General features: G+C 33.8%; 2 protein-coding genes across 2 annotated transcripts; one reads left to right on the top strand and one right to left on the bottom strand.

Moving 5' to 3' along the window:
• Nucleotides 1–25: 25 nt before the first annotated feature.
• On the top strand, nt 26–1546 carry fam136a (family with sequence similarity 136 member A). The gene is made up of 3 exons (XM_051909370.1): nt 26–273; nt 944–1084; nt 1170–1546. Exons 1-3 carry the CDS (start codon nt 187–189, stop codon nt 1356–1358), a joined length of 417 nt encoding a protein of 138 aa, XP_051765330.1. The 5' UTR covers nt 26–186; the 3' UTR covers nt 1359–1546.
• A 511-nt stretch (nt 1547–2057) lies between these two features.
• Nucleotides 2058–11037, bottom strand: gmcl1 (germ cell-less, spermatogenesis associated). Its single transcript, XM_051910892.1, has 15 exons — nt 10787–11037; nt 10134–10320; nt 8821–8944; nt 8619–8715; nt 8398–8495; nt 7266–7378; nt 7114–7179; nt 6920–7004; nt 5401–5491; nt 5189–5329; nt 4937–5006; nt 4779–4854; nt 4542–4687; nt 2902–2989; nt 2058–2817 (listed from the first exon to the last, which is right to left on the bottom strand). The coding sequence occupies exons 2-15, from the start codon at nt 10307–10309 to the stop codon at nt 2674–2676; spliced, it is 1515 nt and encodes a 504-aa protein (XP_051766852.1). The 5' UTR covers nt 10310–10320; nt 10787–11037; the 3' UTR covers nt 2058–2673.
• Nucleotides 11038–11600: the final 563 nt, after the last annotated feature.

The following is an 11600-nucleotide window of genomic DNA, read 5'->3' as shown; positions in this document are numbered from 1 at the left end:
GACCTTACTGTAGTATTATTGCAACATTTTGGTTTCAATTCAAACAAATGCATTTTTAACGTTTTAGTGATGATTTCCAGGCCTTGTTAGTAAAACGTGTTCGTTTTGATTCATGGCTTTATAGAGTCGCTGGTTAAAGTAGAAGCTGTGTAAGTGGAAATTATAGTAGTTGATGTGAGATCAGGAATGGCAGAGGCACAGCAGGCTCGCGTGCAGAAGGCAGTGGAGGACATGGTTCAGAGTCTGGAGAAAGATCACATCCGGAAGATGCAGGTGACCTTCAGTTTTTGTTTTTGTAAAACCTAAAATAAGAAGTAACTGAGCTGTGAGGGACAAGATGCTGATATGTGAACACTGTTGCTCCTTGTGGCTCAACATTCACTTCGGGGTTTTAATGATATATATGTATATATCTGTTTAAAATGATTAGGAATGATTAATTCAATATTCAGCAGTATTGTGAAAATATTATTACCATTTATAATAACTGTTTTTATTTGAACATGTTTTAAAATGTCAGCAGCTATTTTCAGCATCATTAACCCAGTCTTAAAGTTGTGTCACATGATCCTTCAGAAATCATTCTAATATGCTGATTTGATGCTCAAGAAACTTATTATTATTATCAATGTTAAAAACAGTTTTTGCTGCTTAATATTTTAGGGAAACCATGATGCATTTTTTTCAAGATTCTTTGATCAATAAAAAGTTAAAAAGCATAGCATTCGAAATACAAGTCATTCATAATATTATAAATGTATTTACTGTCGCTTTTGATTAGTTTAATGCTGCTTTGCTGAAAAAAGTATTAATTTTTCTCACACACACACATATAATTTTAATTATGTAAAATGATTAAATATTAATATATTATTTATATACAATTGATTTATACAATATTAATAATTATAATTAATTTACATTATTATTAAATATTTTTCAGGGCCGCATGTTCCGCTGCAGTGCAGAGTGTTGTGAGCGTCCTGGTGAATCCATGAATCAGGTGCACCAGTGTATAGAGCGCTGCCACACACCGCTGGCTAAAGCTCAAGGACTGGTCACTAGTGAGCTCGAGCAGTTTCAGGTCAGTCGACTTCTGTGAGATCATTTACTTTTTAATCTTCCAGCTGGACTAGTGTGATATGAAGGATCTATTGATTCACCTATAGGATCGTCTCACGAGGTGTACGATGAACTGTAACGACAAAGCCAAGGACCTGTTTGACTCCGGGGCGAAGGAGCCTGCTGTGCGGGCGCTGATGGACAGGTGTGTGAGCAGTTGTGTGGACGAGCACCTGAACCTGCTGCCCAGTATGATGCGCAGACTGAAGGACAGCTTGAACTCAATACCTCAGTGAAGCTCAGATTATGGTCGAGGCTGTAGAATATCATTCTCGTGGACTCGCTGGTTTACTAGAAAGATTTGCTTTCGAGAATGTTGCTCTTTGCTGTCACCTCATTGTGAGTTTTTGGTGAGTGGAATGTGTTGATTACTGTCTGTAAATGTTTGTGGCTTTTGTACAGACAATAAATGTGATGAAATCAACTTGCTGTCTGCTGAATGTGACCCAGGGAAAAAAAAACTTGTTTTAAAAATAGAAAATTAATTCTTTTTTTAGAACCATTAAGATTTTTTGTATTGTGAAATAATAAAAATAATATTTAAAAATATTTTTATTAATTATAAATAAAAATAATTAAAAATTGTTATATAAAATATAACAGATATAAATAAAAAAAACATTAATATAAAATATAACTTTTTTTAATTATAAAAATATTTATTATGATTAATACACATCTTGGTAGCATTAATTGTTCTAAATATTAAAAATATTTTATTATAATTTAAAAACCATTTATATTTTATATAACATGCATTTAAATAAAATATATACATTTATATTTAAAAATAAATATAGCTATAAAAATATATATGAATGAATAATACACGTCTTGGTAGTATTAATTGTTCTAAATTAAGTATATCATTATTAAAATCATCTGAAAATTCAGGTTCAATGAAATGTTTTCCATACTGCATAAAATGTGAACAATTTCTTCCATCAGAGCTGTTTTAATGTACATCTTGTAAGGATTTCTATCATATGATGCTTTGGTCCAACAATATTTACATTTAACCAAAAACACATTGTGTATAAAAATTAATTGGACACCTGTGGAAGTCACTTCAAATGCCCTGTTGGTAAACCAACACATGCCTGTTCAACCTTCACTGTTCCAACATTAGCATGCATTGACAAAAAAACAACAACATGTATCACGTTAGCACCAATTTCAAACGACTGTAACAGTACAAAACCGATATTCAGTCCTTTTTTTTTTTTTTCTTTTTTTTTTGTAAAGAAAAAAAAGGTGGGAATGCCTGACCAATTAACAACCTAACAAGAGCAATGAGAAACATTTAAATAAGACAGCTTCCAAACAAATACAAACAGAATCAAACAGGCAGAAAGAAAGTGAAGTACAAAACCAAGAGCACTTACTCTTAGCTCTGCTGCTGATACATAGCAAATTATTTAAAAGGCACCTGACTATTTACAAATCAAGGTCACAAATAAAATGAATGAAATAATATACATGAAGCTAACAGAACATAAATAATAAAAAGGAGGCTCGGTTAAAGGCTGGACTGGTTTATGCAGTGTTGCGTCACGACCCACTGCGGGCGATGCTGCTCTCTGGCTCTGGTGTGTCACCTCTCCTCTCATTGGACGGAGAAGTGTAGAGGAAGTTACAGCACACATAAAGAGGAAAAGACAAGAGCCGGCTGTCCAGATTCATCACCACATATTCCTGTGAATGTAACACAGAGAAGTACTTCAGTCAAGTAACTGGAAATAAAATTATTTTATATTTGACATTATTATGACAGAATACCTGGTCCTTTTCGAGGGTAACAAGCTGGTAGCCAGTTGACCGGCTGCAAACCACTTTTCCACTGCCATCAAAGGAAGCAAGGCGCAATCTGAAAAAATAAATAAATATTAATAAAATAATAATGATCAAAAATGAAATGTTTCCACCTTGTTAAATACTAATATATTTAATATATTTTTAATAACTATTTAATTATAGTTTATTTAAACATTAAAGGGGGGGTGTAATGCTATTTCATGCATTCTGACTTATTTATACTGTAATTAATTACACCATCAACGCGTTTCGTTCGGGATACGGAAGCCGAGAGATTTTTCAACAATGGCTATGTCCCAGTTCAGGGGCTGCACCCTTTGAAGGCTGCATACATCATTGAGGCAGTCTCATTTAAGAAAAATAACCGTTAGATTGCAACGTTAGAAAGAAATGACAGTATTTTACACCTCACAACGAATATCAGTCAATTTTATTACAGATACTTTTCTTAAATATGACATCCTTGATGACGTATGCAGCCTTCAAATGTGACCTCCGGAGGACGCAGCCTCCGAAATGAGACACAGCTCCTGTCAACAAAGGAGTGTGTTTTTGGTTGTGAGGGAAAGATTACTTTTTTTCAGCTTCCCAAAGAACCCAGAGTTAAGGGAACAGTGGATGAAGTTTGTTTTTCCGGGGCAGCAACGGAGTTGTGCACGTATGTTTGTTTGTTCCCGGGATTTTGGTGATGAATACTTTGTAAACAAGTCCCAGTTCGACACTGGATTTGCAGATCGCGGGTGGTGAGTAAAACTGCATCAGATGTCTGTGTTTTGTTGGCAATCGGCGCATAAGTGCATAAAATGTAAACAACACGAACGTTTTTGTTCCCTTTTTATTTATAATGATATCGCAGCTAGCAGACGATCTCTACGCAAAAGCTGCGCACGCTCGTGACTCTTTAGCTCTGCCCACGGCACTGACGGCAGGCATGCCTCCAGGAGCTCGGCTTTTTTCGGAAAGACTCGGTACAGAGTATCTATCTTTCATAAATATGATAAAACTAAAAACTTTTCGGAGATATGAAGGATGCAATATTACTCTATATGTACTCAAGATTAACATGAGATTGGCAGAACCTGTGTGTGATACCCCCCCTTTAACTTATAAAATAGATTAATTATTAAATATTTTTTCATTATTAATTATAAAGTAACTGAAATTATTAATTATATAATAATATTCTGAAAAAAAAAAAAAACGTTTTCCACCTTGCTAAGTACAAAATTAAAAAACAAAAGAAAAAATATTTTTCATTATTAAAAAAAAGTTACATTATTTAATATATATTTAATTTAATAATTAACCTATTAAATAAATAATTTATTTATTTCATATCTAAGTAAATGAAATTATTAAATAATTTACTTAACATATTCAAATTATATACATATTCATTAACATTATTTTATAACAATTTAAGTTTTACAAACATATACAGTATGTGTACAAGAAAACATTATTATTATTATTATTATTATTATTATTATTTGTAGTTTAGACAGTCTGTAGGAAGACATTTAAGATAAATTGTTATATTATTCATTTCTTCATAATATAATATAATAAAATATAATGTGAGAAATAAACGTGTAACAGCTCACCGGTACGCAAGGTGGCGTCGTGGCTGTAAGCTGACAGCGCCCCCACATGGCTGACTGAGGGTGTTTCTCTTAAAGATTATGAAGCGATTGGTGTAAGTCACCAGCAGGTCAAAGCCATAATTGAACCCCGTCCATCGCCAACAGTACTGTAGAGACAACAAAAATACATACATTTCATTCAAAACAAAAACATACAGTAAAAGATGCAATATATTGTATAGCAAGTGTTCAACTCACATCTCCATCTTTGGTCAGTTTTCGTCCACAGCGCATGCTGTTCAGCTCAAACTCCTCTTTATTGGCCTCTTGTGGTCTGTAACAATCAGATACACTCATTTGCAATTCAAACCACAAGTTTAATGTTCAGCAGCGCAGGTGTTTGGATGTTCTCTCACCCGTTATCATTATCATGTTCTGTCCTCAGCATGGCAAACCACTGCTGTTTGTACACTGTGCTCAGCCACTCTGATAAAAACACAAGAGGAAGTTGGGTTAATATCCACCCCGGCCCCACTAATATCAGCCTCAGATAACAATGGACAATATGATGTCGTTGCAGGACAATATGATGCACATTTTCTCAAAAATCTTTAATCTGACTGGATTCATGCAATTTCTGGAAGTCAAAAGTGCACCATGAAACTCACCAGGCGGTAGGATGTTGTCTCGTTCCAGCATGCGGGCAGAGGCCAGGTCATTAATGATGTACTGCAAGCGGATGAGTCTGAAAACGGGGACGAAGGGCATCCCATCATCTGTGTTCAGAAAGGGCTCCTCTTCTCCAGCCTCTGTGTACGATTGTGGCAGTTAGAGGAAGATTATATTAATGTGTATAAGCATTTGTATGCGTGGAACGTACCACTTCTTCGTTTACACAGCCAGGCATCTGCATCGACCAGAAGTTGTTTGATAGGACCATCCCAGGATGGATTAAGCTGCAAGAACATCCACTGAAAAAGAGTAAAATAAAAAATAGAGTGTAAATGTGATGTAATTTCAGTGCACTGCTAAAAACACCATCTTAACTCTATAGAGCCCGACATGCAGTACCTGCAAAAGTTTGGAAAAATGTAAAAAAAAAAAAAAAAAAAATTCATGTTTTTGAAAAAAGTCTCTTCTGCTCACCAAGACTACATTTATCTGATAAAAAATACAGTAAAAACAGTAATATTGTGATTTACAATGTAAAATATCTGTTTTATATTTGAATGTTAAAATATAATTTATTCCTGTGATGCAAAGCTGAATTTTCAGCATCATTACTCCAGTCCTCAGTGTCACATGATCCTTCAGAAATCATTCTAATATGCTGATTTGCTGCTCAAGAAACATTTCTGATTATCAATGTTGAAAACAATTTTTGCTGCTGAACACTGAAGACTTGATAATAATATTTAATACATACATTTCTAATTATCATAATACATAAATATATATTACATATATAAATTATTAATAATAAACATTATATATGAATATATATGTATATGCAACTTGTTCTGTCATTATTAAAATCTCACTTATTTTCACTATAACAATGTTCTTGTTCTACTAACAGTATTGGTGATTACCAAAATTATTTTTTATGTTTCTGTAATGGTTAATCCACATAAGTATGTGTAAGCTCTTTAGTCACAGTAATGCTAAAATATAATTATTGGTGGGATTTTACAAAAGTTTAATCAAAAGCAAGTCTTTGGGAACAACTAGAAACTATTTGGAAGTCAATAACAACAGAGACTGTGGAAAAGTACATAAAAACAATGCCATCAAGAATACAAGCTGTTATCAAGGCCAAAATAAAATATATACATTTTTTGGTTATTATGTGTTATTTGCATAATAAATGACATTTTTTTTTTTTTTGTTGACAGATTCCTAAAATATTTGTGTTTTCTCTTTATTATGACAGGTGGTCTAATAAATTTGTTAAGCACTGTATGTGTGTACAGAGAGAGAGAAAATTATATTTTATTATATTATATCTTGTTAAAAGTATATTTAAATTTTTAATTCATTTAATTAAAATGATTATAATTATGTCATGTAAAATACCCCTCAAATATGTGTTACATCATATTTGATACTCAAATGTTCTATAATTAATGTATGAAATTTTTCTAGAAAGCACAAGTTACTTAAATCCACCTCCACATTTTTGGAAATATCATTAACAATATATTTTTTCTCTTTATATTGTTGTTCTTTAGTTATTATTTTCTCAAAATCATCAAAAAATTTCCAACAAGACATGTGCAGATATTTAATTAAATTTATTACATTTCCTTCTACTTCCTGAAGCATGCTTAAACCACCAGGGGGCAAAAGACATGTTGATCATATACAAAATGTTTTTTTGGGAAAATATTATCACCTACTTTTTTCAGTGCTGTGTAGACATCCATCTCCACTTGCATTACGAACAGATCAGAGGACTGAATAAGCTGTTCCATAATTTCCACCCTACACACACACACACACACACACACACACACATTAAATGAAACCTAACATTTATAAGAACTAAACCTTCAAATGAGGTCAGACACAGATGCATATAGTAAGACTGTACCCGAGCTCCTTCATTAGGTCCACATTCTGATGCGTCATGAGGTTATTGAGGAGCCACTCTAAACACCTGCAATACATAGAGAACATGCAACCAGCTCATTATGTCGCAAGCGTGTTAGGGAATAACGAAGGAAATCAAACAAGACTACTGACTTCTTCATGACGGAGTCCAAGCCGTACATGGTGGCCGAGTTATAATAGCTGCACACGGTCTTCACATTCACGTTCTCCTTCATGGTCTCTCCACACTGCTGGATTAATCCATCCTGGGAAAGACATAAAGCATGTTATTAAGGATGACACTAGAAAGACAACCTGCACCAGTGATTACGGATGTTAAAAGTGTAGTGGGTGGCTATTGGGGTGATGCTATATGGTTGCTAAGGGGTTGCTAGGTGAGTGATTCTGATTGGCTTGTATTTGTTACTTTTTGCAGCAGTGAGGATTTTTTATGCTTGTCTTGTCAATCCAGTAGTTCACATTTCTACTTGCCCTATCAACGTTTGCACTTGTTAAAAACACAAGAATTATATCATACTATAAATATAAATTATTATTTACTTTTATACATTTTTCACACAAGCTCTTTACAAACAAATTAGGGTCTGTAAGGTTTTTTGATGTTTTTAAAAGAAGTCTCTTATGCTCACCAAGGCCACATTAATGATTATTATTATTATCAATATTTAAAACAGTTGTGCCTCTTAATATTTTTGTGGGAACTGTGATACATTTTTTCATGATTCTTTAATGAATTGAAAGTTCAAAAGAACAGCATTCATTTGAAATAGAAATCTTGTACAACATTAAAAATGTATTTACTCTCAACTTTGATCAATTTAATGAATCCTTACTGAATAAAAGTATTAATTTCTTTCAAAAAAAAAAAAAAAAAACATATTGAGACCAAACTTTTGAATGGTAGCTCAATAATACCTAGAAATTATACAGTTATTATAATCAAACTGGAACTTTAAGACAGCCATAAATTCATTAACTTGCTGAAAAATAAAAGCATAAATGACAAAAAATTACAGATTTGTAATGTTCAACCCATTCATACAGATATGACACTATGACTATCAAATGTAATTCTTGCAATTTCATCTACCTTATGGATTAAATAATTTTATGTAGCTAACAAGTTGACAAGCAGAATTCACAACCACATTTTTGCAAAGCAAACGTTTGCAATTAATAAAAATGTGATGGGGCAAGTGACAGGCTGAAGCTGCATTACAGAGAAACCTCACGTCTTTATGGATCAGACGGTAGACATACTAACCAGCTGAAGCATACAAGCAGCAGCGAGAATATTAACAACCCGACTTGGTTTGATCAACACGTCATCCCTGTAGAGTGACCCGAACACCACTTGCAGGGCTACAGATGGAGAAAAACACAGGGTCAGGATATGAATGTTTGGTGTCCACAATACAAAGACAACTACTTAAATTTGTTCATTGCATCAAGGTGGTGTTAAAAACACATTCTCAGAATCCTCACCCTCAGTGTCAATATTCTGGTCTGGGATCTCAAGCTCAATAACCATCATGTTAGACTCCTTCCAGGATCCACTGAACATGCTGGAGAAATAGCCAGACTGTTTCCAAACAGGAAAATGAGAGGGGAAAAATGTTTTAAATCAAAGCAAAATTTTTCCTGTCTAAGTACTCTGTTATTAGGAGAACTGAACAACTGGACCAACCTGACACAGATAAATTTTATGAAGGTTCCACTCCTGCCCCAGGGCGCGGATCTGGATGTCACTGTTTTCTCCATTCAGGAATAGTGTCTGGTAGATGTACTTAGAGGTGCTTTTCAACTTCTTCCTGTCCTCAGAAAGAAGAATGCAGACAAAAAAAACAAACATTAGACATATTTTAAATATAACCAAACAACACTAATTAATTATATTAATGTGACAATTTCTTTTTTTAACACTTTTACTCAGTGAGGATGCATTAAATTGATCAAAAGTGACAGTAAAGACATTTAGAACTAGATTTAAATTTAAAATAAATGCTGTTCTTTTTAACTTTCTATACATCAAAGAAATTATTTCCACAAAAATAACAATCAGCACAACTGTTTTTAACAGTGATGATAATAAGAAATGTTTCTTGAGCAGACAATCAGCATATTAGAATTATTTCTGAAGGATCATGTGACACTAGCTATGTTTCCATCCAAAGTTAGAATATCACATAAAAAATCTGCGAATTAAGCAGCATTTCAAGCCCATGTGTTCAAGAGAACGAAATCGTCACTTCCTGAGAAATTGGTGCAAAATATCTGCAATAAAAATGCTGCAATCATTGAAGCCACGGTGGCTCTTTTTTTGTACATCATAAAGTACTTGCAGACAGAAGAAACACACTCATGTTTTCTTGCGGATACATGGTGTTTGTGAATACAATCATGTCAGAGCTCTGGGAGGTCATTATACCAAAACATTATTTTGATGACAGGCTTTTGCTCAGGCATTTCAGAATGACCAAACCAATATCTGAGATACAGTGCGATGCGATTAGTCCGCTGGTTAGTCTAGTTATCCAATCACATCCTTTGCTAAGGCAAAATCACATGAGCTTTTTGTCACGCATCAAGGGATTTATTCAGTTTCCATCATAGTTTATGTGCATGTCTTCTTCTCGGATTAAAACATTATCTGCCTCAATTGAGTGCATACGTTTTTATGCACATTTTTAGAATTTATGAGCATCTTGCTGTTTTCATCTAGTGTCTTTTCATGCAATAAAAAGATTTGATAAAAATAAATGTATAGAAACAGCTATTGAAGATTGGAGTAACGATGCTGAAAATTCAGCTTTGCCATCACAGGAATAAATGACATTTTATAACATATACAAATACAAAAGTTATTGTAAATTGTAATAATATTGCACTGTTTTTTTACTGTATTTTTGATCAAATAAATGCAGTCTTGGTGAGCATAAGAGACTTATTTCAAAAAGAAAAACTTCCCAAACTATTAAGCAGCAGTGCATGTTTTCTGACCTGCGTGGCGTGTCCAGCTGGCTGTCCTCTTCCTCCGGCTCGCTGTCACACTCACACCGTGAGCTGCGTTTCCTCTTCCTGCACTCACAGCTGTGTCTGTTTCCAGCACACTGCCTCTCCACAGCCTCTTCTGGGCCCCGGGGCGACGACTGAAAGCGGCTCCCAAGTGAACCCATGATTATTCAGCCTACAAAAAAAACACTACTCGTTTAGTCATGTTACTGAACTGGTTAACAGGACCACTGACGTGGCATGACAACTGTACAACCAATGCATTTCAACTTGGGTAGCACCTGCAGAAAGTCTAAAAATAACTCAATTTAAGCACTGTATGGGTGTCAGGGAGTGAAGTCAGGTGACAGGTGGTGAATGAGATCACTTTCCACTGCTTAATTTACTTAATTTGCAATATCTAAAGTTATGTTGCCTAAATTAATGTTATTTAATTCTGTAATGGTTTAATTCTGGTCATTTGAAGCTTCAGTCTGATGGTTTAGTACATAAACAGTGACGTTACGCGTCAGTACGACCATTATATTATTTCAACATCATGAACTTGTTACTTTTCCATAAGCTGTACATTAAAGACGTTTGTATGTTAAAAAAAAAAAAAAAAAAAAACACCACAAATCTCGCCTCTTGTAAACACTCACCACACGCTTCTGCCTCTCAAAACACTGGACACACCCTGGATTCTGCACATCAAGCGCTGTGCAAATGCATTATTAGGCGTATAATGAACGCATATTATGGCTGTTAATGACCGTACATCAAAATCGGCTGTTAAACGTATAATAAATCAGCAGTTTGAAACAAAAGCAGACTGACAAATAGCAAACAGAGGTATGTGTCTCTCCTCCACGTCACGGTTGTCAGTGATGATCATCGGGTGCTGCTGCCACCTGCTGTCGCGGAGATGCAACAATCCTTTCTTTTTTACTTTTTTCAGACTGAAAAAGAACTTTTTTTTGATTTTGTGAAAACATTTAATTCTTTAAGAAAATAAAAAGAGAGACTGTGTTCTTTTACGTCACAAAAACTATGTATTTTACTGCAGTCTTGTTTAGTGTAATTCTATATTATGTTGTCTTGCTCCTTTTACATTTTGTTTATCTTTGTTTCATTATGTACTGTTCTTCTCAGTGCTTATCTGGTTGTCTCTCTACCTTGTATTACATATTTGCAATAACCATAAAACAATAAATATTAAATTTATTATTTATATAAATTAATTTAATTATTTGTAACACTTTACAAATAATACACTATATTTTCATAATAAATACACTTTACACAATGTCTCATTTGTTAATATTAGTAATGTACACACTAACGTGAAATAACAGTGATAAATATATTTTTTACAACATTTATTAATCTTTGTTAATTTATAGTACAGTTAAATACAGTTCATTTTTTCTTCGTGTTACTTCACATTGCATTAACTAATGTTAGCAAACACAATTT

The sequence above is a fragment of the Ctenopharyngodon idella genome, chromosome 10 (assembly GCF_019924925.1).
Source record: "Ctenopharyngodon idella isolate HZGC_01 chromosome 10, HZGC01, whole genome shotgun sequence".
NCBI classification, from domain to species: Eukaryota; Metazoa; Chordata; class Actinopteri; order Cypriniformes; family Xenocyprididae; genus Ctenopharyngodon; species Ctenopharyngodon idella.
The sequence above is the reverse complement of the archived record's forward strand: the minus strand, read 5'-3'. Positions and strand labels throughout refer to the sequence as shown.